This window comes from Pelecanus crispus, chromosome 2, assembly GCF_030463565.1.
Source record: "Pelecanus crispus isolate bPelCri1 chromosome 2, bPelCri1.pri, whole genome shotgun sequence".
Taxonomy (NCBI): Eukaryota; Metazoa; Chordata; class Aves; order Pelecaniformes; family Pelecanidae; genus Pelecanus; species Pelecanus crispus.
Window position 1 is genome coordinate 79,570,201 of NC_134644.1, and position 15,765 is coordinate 79,585,965.

At 40.6% G+C, this 15,765-nt stretch overlaps 1 protein-coding gene across 1 annotated transcript; it reads left to right on the forward strand.

The window, feature by feature from the left end:
* Positions 1-986: 986 nt before the first annotated feature.
* On the forward strand, positions 987-14,071 carry RPP40 (ribonuclease P/MRP subunit p40). The gene is made up of 8 exons (XM_075705534.1): positions 987-1,115; positions 2,894-3,038; positions 4,282-4,350; positions 5,759-5,854; positions 7,034-7,159; positions 10,892-11,090; positions 12,031-12,165; positions 13,461-14,071. The coding sequence occupies exons 1-8, from the start codon at positions 987-989 to the stop codon at positions 13,657-13,659; spliced, it is 1,098 nt and encodes a 365-aa protein (XP_075561649.1). The 3' UTR covers positions 13,660-14,071.
* Positions 14,072-15,765: the final 1,694 nt, after the last annotated feature.

Genomic DNA, 15,765 nt, shown 5'->3' on the forward strand with positions numbered 1-15,765 from the left:
GAAATAGCAAATGCCAACGGTAACATTTTAAACTAAATCAGGAGCCACGAAGTTAGGGGACGTGGAAAGGAAAAACTGCAGGAAGGCAGAAAGAAGAAATGTTTGCATATGCTTTATATAAAATACACAACGTACAGAACGAGCAGTGAGAGGCTGCATCGGAGCCAGGGCCCAATCCCATGGACCCCGCGCACCACGCTTGCTAACCTGAGCAGTCTCATTTGGAGCGAGATCTTCCTGATCTTGTAAAACTGCAGCTATTACTACAATATGCTCAGAGGTCTAACAGACCACAAATTTTCAGTAGGAATTCACATACTCAGTATACCTCTGTGGGGCCCTGATGAAACCGGGGAATATTTGGTAGTGGCCTGTTGCACAGGGCTCACAGCCCCCCTGCAGCTCCAGGGGTTTACGTATTTCTCATGCTGGCTGTAGGGTAGACGGAAGCTGTTTGCTCGATGTCTTGAAGGCTGCCCGGTGCCATCGGCCACCCCAAAAGCCACTTCCACCTGTCTGGTTTATCCCTCCAAGCGTCCATCTCTCCCCAGACCACTCCCTGTCGGGAAGCGCGCCCTGAGGGCCTACACCGCTCCCCCTCCGTACCCGCGGGGCCCGGCTCCCGCTTCCAGAGCGGCTCACGAAGCACGCGCGTGCTTTAACTGCCGTGAAACGGCAGCTGCCGCACCGCAGAACCCGCGCGGGCTCGGCTGCCTGACGCGCGCCGGCCCCGCCAGCCCCGAAGGCAAGCGCCGGGTGCGCACAAGCAGCGGGGGAGGAGATGGGCGGGGCCGCGCTTCGCGCCCCGCTGCCGCGCATGCGCACGCCGCCGCCGCCACACCGGAAGCAGCTGCCCTTGCCGAAGCGGCCGGAAGTGACCTCACGCCACAGCGTCCTCCCCCGCCCCTCCCTCGTTCTCTCTCTCGCTGCCTCTCGGGCGGCGGGTGAGGCGGCCGGGGCCCGCTCCCCGCGGGGCCGGCGGAGGGATGTCGGTGCCGCCGCTGCAGCGGCTCCGCCAGGCGCCGCGGCACCTGCTGGTCTGCGAGAAGGGCCACGCGCGGCACGCGCGCTCGCGGCACGCGGCGCACGTGCGGGACCACGCCTACAACTGCCGCGTGAGTGAGCGTGCGGGCGGGGGCCGGCGGGCGGTTAACGGGCGTTGCTGCTGGTGGGCGCGAGGAGGGGGCCCCTGGGGAGGCGGTCGCAGGCCGGGGGCTCGGGCGGGCGCGGCCCGGCCGGGGCAGGAGAGCTGCCGGAGGATCCTGCGCCTCCCCGCGGAGCCCAGCGCATCCCCTCACCGCGGGCGGGAGGGTCCCGGGGGTTCCGCCTGTCAGCCCTTACAGGGGCTACTTCCTGGGAGCTTCCTCCGTCCTTGTCACAGGTGGCCTGCTGTCTCTTTTGGAGGGGTGGGGGGGGGGGTGGGGAAGAGGGGGGAATGCATGCCTCTTCTGAGGGCGGTGGGGTGGAGAATAAGCAAAATTAGTCGCTGTTGGCTTGGTGGACTTGGCGCAGCATGCAGCACCTCAAAGAGTGAAAGACCGTGTGGGCATGAACTAGAAGAGAAGAGGGGTGACCCGGTGGAAGAGGTGACAGTGTTTGGTCGGTGCTACCTGGCAAGTAACGCAGGGAGTGGTCCCCACAAATTCCTAGTCCAGGCAGTGCGGGACTGAGGGAGTCCCTCAGCATCAGGGGAGCCTTTTGCTGAAGCCTGGCTGCAGGTGTACCCTCAAAGTCTTCTTTTTCATGTTGTCCCTCTTTCTGCCAAAGTGTCATGTCCTGCCGTCGTCAACAACTGCTTTGTTGTTTTGGACAACTTAATGTTGCAAAGGCCATTTTTTGCCAGCTCTCTCTCCTTTCTTGGCCTGTCACAAGTGTCCGTCAGACCCTCTTGCTATTTCCTTAGTAATTTTTTTAGCAACTATTTAGAAAGCTTTCTGCTTGTGTGGCAAGCAGCCCATCTGTCAGTTGTTACTTCTCTTGTGTATGTGTGCAAAGGGAGATATGTACCTGTTCTCTGTGAGCTCCTTTGTTTCAGGAAAAAAAGGTTTGTGGTTTTTTGAGGGGTGGAGTGGGAAGGAGCAGGAAGATGAACCTTTATGCTGCTTGTGCATGGTTATTGGGAAGCTTGGCACTTGCCTGTCTAATAACCTCCTTTGCTCTGGCCTCCTGGACTTAAGAGTTCTCTTGATCTATGAAACATGCACAGGAAAAGTTTTAAACAAAAGGGAAATTAAAGGTAGGCAGTTGGACCAAAAGACTGAATGCTGAGTTTAGTAAGAAAAGCTAGGTGCTCGTCTCTTTTGAAAATCAGTTTCCTACCTTAGATTAGAAACCTGCTACAGAAGTTGTAGCCTTAACATACACCTAACGGCTTTTTTTGTAAGCCTGTCTTCAAGTTTTGTTCTGATGGTCTGTTCACTCTCCTGACCTCCAAAGTATTCTACAGAGGAGAATGCATTGATTCAAAAACTAGTTTAAATTCTAATTTGGTCTTCACATTTCCACTGATATTACATAAATGCTAAGCCTACATTTTTAGTTATAACTGCTTCCTGCAGCAAGGGCTGAAGGAACTGTTCCAGTGCAACTTACAGCTAAGTTTATAATGACGTGAAACAAGATCGTCATGCTGCGTAGAACCATGTCTTTATGTAACACCTCAAATGCTATTGTATAGCCTGTAAAGTGCAAAAAACAAATAATGGCTTTGCTGTACTTGTAGGCTTTTTGCAAATTGATACATTTTGAAGACAATAGCTTGAAATTATTTTTTCTTCATCTCATTTTGCTGTAACTTGCTGATTTCTTTGAAAAGAAAAATTTTTTTATTTCTTGGTTTTCTTCCAGGACAGATCTTAGGATATGATTTACATTACAAATATGTTCCTAATAGGTGTCTTTTTTGATCCCTGAATGTGGCATACTACCTGAAGTGCTGAAAAGTACTATTGCGGATGTTGGAGAGTACTACGTGGTGAGGAATTTATCAATTCATGAACTGGTCTCTCACGAATTCATTGATGCTTTTGTGAAGAAAGGTAAGGAGGTAATCAGAACATGACATGCAGTAATAGTGTGTATTTTTCATAACACAGTAAAATCCATTTATTATTATTTATTCTGAAAAGTATTTTAAAGGAAGGGAAGAAAAAATAAATTCTGTATTAATTTCTTTATCTGCTTCTTTTTCTGCTTTGTGGTGTATCAACATTTGTTTACATCCAGTGGGTCCAAAACTTGTATGACTGTTACCTCTTCATTTCTCCCCTATTCCATCGTAATTCTGCAAGCCAGCTGTCAAGAGGGCTTCCGTGTATCCTCACACCTGTTTATCTACTACATCTCATCTTTATGCAGATTCCTGCAGAAATCAGTTCCCTTCTCCCTTTCTGATTCCTTCATATTTCAACACAGAGCTGTGTTAGCTGTATTCTGCAGCAAGCAAGAGAAAAAGAGGAAAAAATCTGCTGGGGAGGGGGGAAGGGAGGGAGAGGTTGGCTACTGGACCTGTGAGGCTCATCCTTACACAGTAAGAGCAAAGAGGATGTGAAGATGCGGCCTCTGCCCAGCCAACTTGGTATTACATAGTCGGAGCATGCTGTTTTCATCAAGCAGGGTCTGCTCATTCGGCTCATGATAAATGTTGTACCCTTCAGATGACTGTTGGGAAGAAAAAAAGCTTTAAAGGGAAAAGAGAGGAGGAAAGAGAACCTGTGGGTGAAGTGGAAGAATGAGATTCATTACCTTTTAAATGTGGGATTCTTTCCTTTAGTCTCATCAATGGCTTTTATGCCAGTAGTTTTCTGGAAGAGGTACGATGTTTGTACACCAAGTTTACAGGATCCGACTCTGGCATTTTTAAGAACAAAATTGGTTGTGGCAGATAATGCTACAAAATATATTTAGTAATATAAGCATCTTCCACCTTGTCTTCATGTGAACTAGTAATAGAAATTTATCTGGAAAAAGATGGGGTTTTCCATTTGCTGAGTGAGGAAGGTCGCAGGTGGAAAGGAAGTGTTTTCATATTGGGGTATATTGTTAGTGTTATCTGTATTACAGGTCCCTTAAAATAGTGCCAGTCCAAGGTTTATAAAAATCGTAACAAAATGGTATTTTTGCTTGAGAAGGTAGAAAAAAAATAGTTGATGAAAACAGAAGGGTTTAGAGTGATTCAAATGGTATTTGGCATGTTTGATTATCTTGAGGTTAATCTTTCATATTGTCATGTCTGTCTTTAGAGACTGTGTAATCTCATGGTTTTCTGCTTTACTATTAAAGGTTCATGCTACGCACTTACCTATAACACAAAAATCGATCAAGATAATACTGCAGCTCTGCTACCAAATGGTATGTTTTGTTTTGGTTTTAGTAATACGTACATATTGATTATGGCCCCTTTTTTTTATTTGGAATGATGTAAACTGGAAAATTTAATGCTTACTGGATTTGTTAACTTTATTAGAAATATGTTTGAATCAGAAAAATATTCATTTTAACTTATTTTTTTTCATTCATGCTGTTAAATTACTTCATCTAAAGGAAATTAAAAAAAAAAATCAGCTTCACTTATGTATAGTATCAGATTGTCAATGCTTCAACCATAATTGCAATTGCTACAGAGGATTATTTTTGTGAAAACATTGCATTACAACTTATTGTTTCCTACTGGTCTTAAAGACACAATTTGTACCAAAAAATAAAATTATCAGCACTGCTTAGGAACACTTTTTAAATATTCAGTGTTTATTCTTTGAGAATTATGTGACATGTTAAAATACTCTGTTGCAGTTCTGTCACAGTTTTATGACAAAATGTTCCATCTCAGGTAGGATTTTTCGTGCAGAGAAAATAATGAAGCTATTTTGGGCTTCAAATATGTCATCGTATTTCCGTTTAACAATATATCAGATATCACAGAAACTCAAATTGGTCTATCAGCCCTCTAGCCTAAGGTGCTATAATATGACAGGTGCCCGTCAGGGCATAATAAATTCAGATTCTTCAGAGGAGGAATTATTTTATGTGCTCTGTTAGCACAGTCCTAGCAAAATGGATGCTTGATAGTGATTGAGTTTATATGATACAGTTATTACAGGCTATGCACAATTAATGCAGAGACAGCATTACAGTTCCTGGTGATGTCACTATCTGAAATCTTCAGCAGCAACCTTATTTGTTTGTATTCTATATTGTACTGTTACTTGTACAGTAGAATCAAAAGACCGTAGTAGAGATCTGTTGTGTGAAATTCTGTACCAAGTGGCAGCTGCCAGATTTGGTTTATGAACGTGGAAATGGAGTTGTTCCAGTGCATATCTGCTCATCACGAATAAGCATAGTTTACTCAATGTGAGTAGTCCCACTGGAGCTGGAGGAACTGAGTTGAGCATGCATGCATAAGTCAGGCCCTAGTGTTATGTGGTATTCAACCAATGACACAGCAAGCGGAGGAAAGATTGAGGCAATGAAGTGAGGTAGTAAAGTAAAAAAGACTCTCAGGAATAATATTACACTTTGCTTATTCTAGTTCATAAGACCTCTGATAAAAAAGACTAATTGAGTTATATATGTATTTTTTTTAAGGGTTAATCTGGTAATCCATTTAACTGGACCTAAGGAGTCTGGATTATATTGGCAATACCATTGGCAATACCATTGATCCAAAGCTAACGTTGTATAAGGTATACAGTTCTCAGAAGACTTCAAAGGGAACTAAGTAGAAGATTATTTGTACTAAAGTTTGTTTTGTTTATAGGAAAACTAATTCTGTCGGTGGATAAAGATACTTATGAGGAGCTTGGACTGCAAGGTCGCCCTTCTCGGTATGCTGGCAAAAAAGTAATGAGATACAGTAAGTATTATTTATATTAACAGTGCTTATTTCAGATCTGTCTGTGAAGCACCTTGTTAGGATGTTAAACCAGCTATGCTGAAACTTCACTTTCCTTAAAATTGGTTATTGTCTAGGTCATATTTTTCCAGAGGCAGATACAAGGACTGCATGAAGAGAAAAAATACTTTTTCCAAATAATAAAGCAGTCATAAGGAAGCAAATCTGTGATCTTTTGGGTATTCTATAAAATTTTCAATTTCTGGGCTTTTCATTGTGGTGTTTATACTGGAGTGATGTAGGACTCAAGAATTTTTGTATACTATGCACAGTATCTGTGCCTTCTGATTTAAATCAGCAAATACTAAACTAATTAAGGTAGAGCTTAAAATTTTCACACTATTAAAAAAAAAAAAAAGCAGTGAAGAGCCTCACCCAAGACTGCTTGCTTGAAAGGGAGAATTGTATTACATTTGACACATCTAAATGTGTCTTGGAAAATGTACTTGGAAAATGTTGTAATTTTTTAACAGCTGCAGAGGAGACGTACTGAGTGTGATTTTTGTTGATTTTTTTTTTTAAAAAATTTAAAAAAAAACATGAACACTATCCCATCTCAAATGTATTGGAACCTGCAGTAGTTGATAGGGAGTTACGTAACAAGTTTCCCCTTCTAAAGTTTTTATCTATAATAAGAATTTTGGCAAAATGGGACATCATTTTACTCTTCAGTTTGCCAAGTAAAATGTATGATGAAATTTCTGTCTGAAAAATAAATGTAACTTTTAGCCTGGGATCAATTCATCTAGGAAAAAAAACAGTTGAAAAAGTGTCATTGCCATATACGTGTCTTTTGATGTTAGAAACTAGCTTTTTTTAGGGCTAATAGCTTGCCTAAGTACCAAGGTATTTTTAAGATGCTGTTTTGGGAGTTTGGTCACTGCCATTACAAAAAGAATCTGTCCCTCCAGCCACTAGAAGGTAGTTCCAGATTATAGCAAAATAAGGACAGCAGGAGGTGAATACTTATTTACGTAATGGGGACTTATATTTGAATAATCAAATACTTTATAAAGATGCTGTGTATGTGAAAAGGAAGTGTAATGTTCTTTGGTTTCTTTGCGTTCTTTTAGTTCTTAATTAATTTAATATTAAAATTTATTTCAATTGAGTAACTATTGCTTTTGTACATTTTTGCAGTTGTTACTATTGACTTGACTGATTCTGGCTTTCACCCTGATAGTAAGAAATATAAGAGAGTGCTTTGGGCCTTGAAAGAAAAGAAGCCTTTAGAGTTTGACTTCCTACTGGCTTGGTATAATACAGGTAATAAAAACTAAATGTAACTGATGTGAAGTCCAAATATTTTTCGTTTACTGTTCTTTTCTAGTGATTGTCCAAATGCATTATTTTTAGTGGGGGGAGAAGTTAGATTAACATGTGTTTGGGTGGGATTTTTTGTTTGTTCTGTTTATTTGTTGGGGGCAGGGGGGAGTGTTACTTCCTACACAACAGAACATTTCAGTTGAGGAACACAACAGCGATTCATGGGAGATATATTAGTTGCTTCATTTCCTTGTCTCTCTGTTGCGCAGGCTTTCTGGCATAACTTTGCCTATTCAATAGCACCGCCTCTTCTTTATAAATCTGTGACTCACATAACCATTATTAATACACTTCTTTGTTTTTTTATTAGTACACATAAATTACATATTTGGTGTAGTACTTGAGATGGGGAACTTTTCGTTTCATCAGTAGTTATAGGACATGTACAGAGTCCCTATTTCTATCATGTGCTATGTACTCTGATACACATGTGGTCTGCTATTTTATCATTTTATTCTCAAGCACTTGCTTGAGATTGGAGCAGAGTGAGAGGTGGTTGTTATAAGGAATTGTATTGTCTCACTGCGGGGGGGTTGGGCTAGATGATCGCTCAAGGTCCCTTCCAACCCATAGCATTCTATGATTCTATTCTTCTAGAATTTGTTTACCTACTGTTTTCTGATTACACTAATTTTTTTTTCTGGTATTTAAGTATTCTTCCTCTGAGGGTCATTTTCCAAAGTCCTCAGTTGCTTGTATTACCTCAGAACAGGCTGTATCTAGGGATACGTAGCATCTGCATAGAATTGACAGATGCTGCAGGAGTCTGTACTGCAAAAAAAAGTTTTTCTTCATCATAGCCGTGTAGCTTTTAGCATGGTTCTGCTTTGAGTCATGAAGAAGCGTCCACACTAGTGAGAAGGGATGTTAGAGAGGTCCCTGAGGGTGCTTTCCCATCTGCCTTTTACATTGTTACTCTTGTCTGGCTCTTCAAGTCCGAGAGGGAGTTACAGATCTGAGAAATTAAAGCTGCTTACAAGCTCCTTTAGCAGTGTCCCATGTTTCACTTTAGTCCTTCATGTTTCCCCTCCCCCTTTTTAAGTACTGATCATATGACAAGGAGCCTCCCTTGTTTGTCATACAGAAATTGTTTAAAGGCTTGCAATTGCTGTCCTTGTAGTCTTTGGGAAGGAGTCACAGTGAAGACTGTTGCTACCATAAATGGTGACATAAATCCAACTAAGGTGGCGGATCTTCCGGCTCAGCTTGCTTGGATTTATTGACCCTGGGCAGAGAGCAAAATGCCTCTAGGGCCGGTATGTTTCTTATGTTTGTTGCTGCCAGTGTAGCAGCATTCAGGAAGAATAGCATTCCTTTTCCTCACTTTCTTACATCCAAAAACAGGGTCAGGTCAATCATTTCATGAATATGGAGTTAAATCTGAATGCCTTTCTGTTCAGGAATCTTGTGCTCATAACACATGAAAGACTCTTAGTTCCTTAGTACTGACAAAAATAAAACTTTTACAGATTTTTATTAATAGACATGAGGCATCGTGTAGATTGTGCTGGAAGGGGAGCAGAGGGATGTATTTTGTTGAGAGCATCCGTGTCTTCCATGAATGTTCTGCTTTCAGCCTGCCTGCTGATAACTGGTGTTTCTTGCTATGGCCAGCACTGCTGCAAACCTATATGCATTTGTGTCACTTTCCAAAAGCAGGATTTTTTTTCATACCCATTTTTCCCACTTAGTGGTTCTGGCAGCAAGAGGAACAGAAAAAGGGAATATGGAGTGTCTCATGTCTTTAATGGCAGAGGCAAAACAACCTTTTCTTCTCTTTCCTATTGCTATAATTTCTATGACAATTTTAAATGTTTATTGGCTGAAATTCATTGGCTTCCAGAAAACTTTGACAAAGTGCCTGGTTGTTGTTGACATGGAAAGCTATGCTGTAGCTAGAAGAGTTTTTCTGTTGGAGTCTTGAATGTAGTCTTTGAGATTTCTTGAAGTTAGGCCTATAGCTGAGGCTCCCATATAGAGTAGACATTTAAAATGTATGATTTTTTTTATGTTTGACTAAGAATTCTAGGGCAATATTATACATTCTTTGAACCTGTTAGTCTAACAAATGCCAATAGGAAGTACAGACTGAAGGAAGATCATCTGTTCTAGCACACTTCAGACTTAAATATATCTATATAAAAATACTCAATTAACAAGAATTCAGTGGCTGCCTGTCTCTGTCACTGTGCCCTTGAGTACTTGGACAGCCTTTTTTGAAGGATGACTAAAAAGGGTCAGGTTAGCCCTCCTTTTTCTACTTCCCCATGTGATTGTCCTTGATGAGATAAATACAGCTGATGGAGTTTAGGCAGTCCATAATTTTTGATAGCAAGTCTTGGATATTGCATTCCACAGTGAACTCTGTCCTGTTCTTTAATTTCTTCTGTTTATACATGCCTTTCCTGCAGTATTTAAATGCTATTCTGGACTTCAGGTTTCTCATGAAAGGTATTATTTCTTGGTTGCCTAGAGACCCATTGTTACTTTATGAAAATAGAATACATTATCTGGAATGTCAAATTTAGGAGAATTGATTCCATGTCAATTATCTTACTGCTTCAAAAAGGAAGCTGGTTAATATTTCTTCATTTGCTATGTGCTTGCTTCCGTTAGGTTAGTTTTTTAGTCCGGGTTAGGTTTTTAGAATTTTACCTGCTGTTTTGGATCACTTACCAGAGTTGAAGAAACATGGCCTTTCCCACGCGTCCATCAAGGTACATCTAACTGTTTACAGCCGTACTGACTTACCACTGTTTCGTTTCTTCTCTGATCCTAGTAAAGTGAGATTTGCGATACAGTTTGATTTCTCTACGCTCCCCCCTTCCTTCTCTCTTCAATCCTTGTCCCCTAGACTATCCTAGAATTCCTCTTGACATCATTGATAAATCTCTTTTCAAACCTGTAGTCACTTGCTCACTCTTAGCCAGGTAGGTGGGAGGGTCTCTAGTCTTGATGACTGACTGGTATTTTTCTGGGACAGTATCACCTTCCAAATACACCTTATCTGAAGATGATTTCTCAATTTACTGTAAAGCAAAAATTTTTCTTGAAAACCTTATGGCTCCTAAATTAAGTTTGCCATGACACCTAGGAAATCAAGTATGTGGTCTTTAGTGATGGGATTAGACCTCTCGGAAGGATTCTTACATGTTCTTGTCCTGAGCTGAGAGAGCTAAGAGATCCACTAACCTGACATGCTGGATAGAAGACTGAGTGCCTTTTAGAACAACAAAAAGGGGAACTTTCTGTGGTTGTGGAAGAGTGTTCCAGGAGAATTTAAATGACACTACAGCTTTTTGCAAAGCATTCCTGACATGTGCAGGAATTTATTCCATTGGAGTTGTTCATGATTCTAGAAGCCATACTGTCTCTAGGAGGCAGTTCTTAGTGAAATAGTGATGCTGGGATCCCTCTAGACACTCAGTGGTCTGTACTTGCTAGTTAAGTAGTAAATTTACTGAGCTGTACCAAGTTGCTGGATCTTGCACTAACTTTTATTTCCAAGAAGATAAGGAAGCTGAAGATTCTATGGCTTTTGCCAAAGATAACAGCATGTAAGCAGTTTTACACGCTGCATTTTCTCGTCTACATATACAAAGGTTTCATGTATTCAGGGTTCCTTTTGTTTAGTAGTTTCATAACAGCTCTTTGTGGTGTTGTGTTGTTAAGGTGCAGAGGAATCAACACTGATGTCATACTTTTCAAAAAACCAAATACAGGCCCTGAAGCCAAAAATAACATTCAGCACATTAAGGGACCTTCAGTGTCCAGTGTTACAAAGTAACGAACTACAAGGAAAGCCAGATGAGTCCTGCAGTACAGAGGAACTGTTTGAATGGCTAGGTGCTGTCTTGAGTCAAGTTAGCTTGTAAGTATTTGAATTTGTTTGATCTTTAAATACATTTTAAGTAAGGAAAGCCACAATTTATTTAAATAAGAATTAAGACAGACACATTTCTGTAAGTGGGAGGTCTGTTATGTGCTTAAGTGTGTAAGTCTTGAATAACTTATCTGTGTTTTTAGGGGTACCCATGTGTTCTGGTTTTGGCTGGGATAGAGTCAATTTTCCTTGCAGTCGCTGGTGTGGTGCTGTGTTTTGGATTTGTGCTGAAAACAGTGTTGATAACACAGGGATGTTTTAGCTATTGCTGAGCAGTGCTCACACAGTGTCAAGGCCTTTTCTGCTTCTCACGCTGCCCTGCCAGCGAGCAGGCTAGGGGTGGGCAAGAGGCTGCGAGGGAACACAGCCACGACAGCAGACCCCAGCTGACCAGAGGGATATCCCACGCCATATGGTGGCATGCTCAGCAATAAAAGCTAGGGGAAGGAAGGGCGGGAAACATTTGGAGTTAGAGCGTTTGCCTTCCCAAGTCACACTTCCACATGATGAAGCCGTGCTTTCATGGAGATGGTTAAATGTCTGCCTGCCAATGGGAAGTAGTAAATGAATGCCTTAGTTTGCTTTGCTTTCACGTGCAACTTTTGCTTTACCTAGTAAATTGTCTTTATCTCATCCCATGCGTTTTCTCACTTTTACCCTTCCAATTCTCTCCCCCATCCTGCTAGGGAGGAGTGAGTGAGTGGCTGTGTGGTGTTTAGGTGCCTACCAGGGTTAACCCACAGCACCATGACATCTTGTGTATTAATTGCTTGGCTGTTAGTTGCTTTGGTATTAATTTAGATGGTATACATAGATACTACTTGTTTGATACAAGTTTTGATTACTAGGACTTCCTGTAGACGATTTAAAGTATATTTATTTTAGTTGGTTTTTTGGTTGGTTTTGTTTGTGGTTTTTCTTTCCCCAGAGACAACAAATCGTCTAGCTTCTTATCAACCTATTGCTGTCCTCAGCCCAGCACAATGGTGGAAAAAGCTTTTTTGTGCACAATCACAGGCTTTATAATTCCTGAGAAGATAATTCAGTTGTTGGAGCAGCTGTGGTAAGGGCTGACAGGAGTACATTACTAGAACGCTTGTACTGTAACACTTCTTAATTTTCAAAATCACTTTTAAATACTTTTTTCAGTAGTGCTGTTGGAGGTAAATAGCAAAATATACAAAATGAAGACTTTTTTTAAAATTAGGAAATGAGCTGGAAGCTTAATATCGGTATAAAAAAAGCAATAAACAATTTTGGATACTTCAAATCTGAAAATGCCTGCCCTGTATTCTAGTAATGACTTTGCTTTTTATCTTAATTTTTAAGAAACAGTGGCTCTTGAGCTCCTACATTTTTCAAATTCCCCCTATGAAAATCAGAAGCCCTCAAATATGTCTAATTTAGTATTTTTAACTACTGATGGAAAATATGATTGAAATCCTTTTATGATACCAAAAAGAGTATCACAAGGTACTTCAAGGTTATTAATGCATTACAATAAATTAAGTTATAGTGAGTTTTTTGAATCAAGTGTTGTAACATGAACAGGGTAGCTGTAGTTCTAATTCAATACCAAACTACATGATACTAGCGTATCATGGATCAGTGTGGTATCTGCCTGTATTGTACATTAGTGCTACTGATAGCAAATTCTGGAAGCTCCTTGCTCCATGTGTGAGACAATTCTTGAAGTGCCTGGTGGCTAATGATTGTAGGACTGACTCATGACAATATTGCTTTTGCTGTATCTGGAATATGATCATTACTCTTTGAGCAATTTTCAGATCTCATGCAGAAAGCCTCCCTAGGCTAGGGTTGAAACAGTTTTTTTTCCTTGGCTTTTATTCTCTACTTAAGAGCAGTGGATAATGTCTGGCTTTGATTATTTGTAATGCATTTCCTTTCTGTTGGTAAAAGTATTTGTGTCAAGCATAGCCTGACTGTGTTTCTTCCTCCTATGTCTTTTTTTGCCCTGATAGCAACTGTTGTCAGTAAATGTTCTATTTTCTGAAAGACAATGCATGCTGTAGGAAATTTAGAACAGCTACTTTACAACTTAGAACTTTTTCTAATTGCTGTAACTTGCAGATTTGCTGTGTCTAAAAGCATGGTAGGAATAATCAAGAATCAACCTTATTTCATTTCCTAATGTCTTCTGATAGAATATTTTCTTCTGAATTTATTTATTATGTACTAAAGCAGGTTTTTTTAACTGTTAATCACAAATTTTCACTGAAGTGCCTGTGTTTTTTTTGTGGGGTTTTGGGGGTGGTTTTTTGGTTTTTTACTTATATTGTGTACTTGAACATGCTGTCTTTGCCATTATAATTGATTACCTTTTCTTCTTTCTTGCAGTTGTTATTTTGGTGAACCAAAACTGGCATATTGGCTGACCTTAACTGTGCATGGCTTTGCAGACAGCCCTGTTTCCTGGAGAGAAAGTGAACATGGTTTCCACAAGGGAGGAGAGAACTTGTACAACTTTGTCATTTTTAGAAATCTGGACTACTGGCTTCAGATGGCTGTAGGAACTAACGATGATTGTCCTCCGTAAAGCTGTGTCTACAGAATAAGTTTTCTAATAATTCCATGTTACTGTATAGAAACCTAATATGACAGTTTTTATAAAAGTAATTAGGTAACAAGTTAAGTACTAAGAGGCTGTATATATTTTTTCCATTATTTATAGCCCTTAAAGGATGACCTACAATGGAAGGAATGGATTTTTGTTTCTTCACTGTCATACAGTGCCTTCTGAAAGCCTTCACAATTCTAGCTTTAAGAAAAAAATACGTTTTTGAGAGATTAAGTTCTCAGGAACTGACTGTAGGTGGTTTCCTTTTATCCAGGAGTAATTTTGGAATTTGAAAATTAGTTTTACGGATTGCTAGCTAAAATATTTGGGCGGAAAGCTCATTTTGGGATTTAGTGTTTTCTTTCTTTACATTAAAGGTCCGTAAAACCTTTGAATTCATGTTTAAGACATTTCATCCTACATGCTGGCAAATAAAAAAAACCCGAGATGTGTTCTCCATAATTTGGTGGGGGGAGGAGAAAAAAGGTGAGAAGGAGGTATGTGACAGTGGGAGGAGCACCCATTGAACACAGAAAAAGTAAAGCCTTATTGACCTGCTTTTTGGATTTTGCAGGTCACAGCTGGTTATCAGAAAAAAGTTGATTTTTAACAGTGATGCAAAAGGCTGCTGCTTGCTTTCTTAATTGACCTACACACACACTCACACCCCCCTGCAAATATCTACTTTTAAAAGTAGCTTGTGGTTCTTGCTTACAGGACAACTCATGGAGCTAAGATTTCACTGTCACGTTATTGCAAACACGTTTCTGGGAAGAACAATATGGACATCCCCTGAAAAATGCAGTTGAAGTGAAACAGGTTTTTTAACAATAAGCAGTAATGCTGAGAGCATAGGCAGCTATAAAGAATCCAGGTTAACTTGTGCTGAAATCCATGAAAGGTTGGATGGTGGTTTGGGGGGGAGGGGTGTTATGTAGATTTTTTTTTTTATGGAGTGGGTATATATATCATTAAAGTACCAATGCAGTGCTAAAATGGAAGTTGTTCATTTGATGGAGTGAGAAATTGGTAGTGGAAGTTAGGGCATAGCTGTAGTGAAAACATCAAGATCTCCTGTCAGGGTGAATGGCACAGTAAAGCAGAAAGCCCATGGGAAGCAGTTGAACTTGCTTTTTTTATCTCTTTATTGGTTCTCTTCAGTGAGGAGAATAATCCTGGATGATTTACTGCATGGTATTTGTTGGTCATACACCTCCACTAAACATAACCCCTTTTGCTCAAGTTTTGTTACATGTTTCACAAACACAACTCTGACAAATCAGCAAACAGTTTTCTAAATCATTACGTTGTTTTTCAAAAGTATCCTGCCATGAGATGTTTCTAGTAGGTCACCAGGAGCAGAAGTGCCACCTTGTCATGTGTACAGACATAGACTCACAAACAATGGGCAAGAGTCTGGGAAAGTTCTTGGCTTGACACTTGACTAGTAAATATTTAACATGGCTGGCTCAAGCATTAAGTTTCATTACTATGCATCTGTGCCAATGGCTTCAGTTGTTGACTAAAGTCTGCTTTTGAAAGTGTCTGTTAAGGGATTATGCCATGTGTCAACTTTCACAAAAGAGACTAGTAACCAGAAGTGTCATCCTTTTTCCCCTTGATCAGGTCTCTTGAAAGCTTGGGCTTTTCCTGGAAGTTACACCTGCAGCAGAAGTTCTAATACAAAGTTAAAAATCTTAAATCTTTATGAAAAGTTGGATGAAGTTTGTAGCTGCTCCAGCAAATGTGCTCATCTTTCTGGCAGATTCTAGTAAAACTAACTTTTTCCCCTGCAATGTGTATACACGCACACAAACAAGTGTCCTGAATACTGCTTGGAAGAAAAAAATGACTGCCATGCAGAAGTAAGAATCTTGTATTGGTGGGTTTGTTTCCCTTATTAACTGAGAGAAAGGAGTGAAGTCTTATGCATATGCTTCATAATACTCCCAGCAGGAGCACAGCAGCCATTGGCCTTGGCTCTGAAATGGCAGCAGTAGGACCAGGTGAAATCATTTTTCTAATTGGCACCTGGTTGCAGAGCTGTTTGGGATCATTGATGAAGCAGCTGCTGCAGAAGTGCTG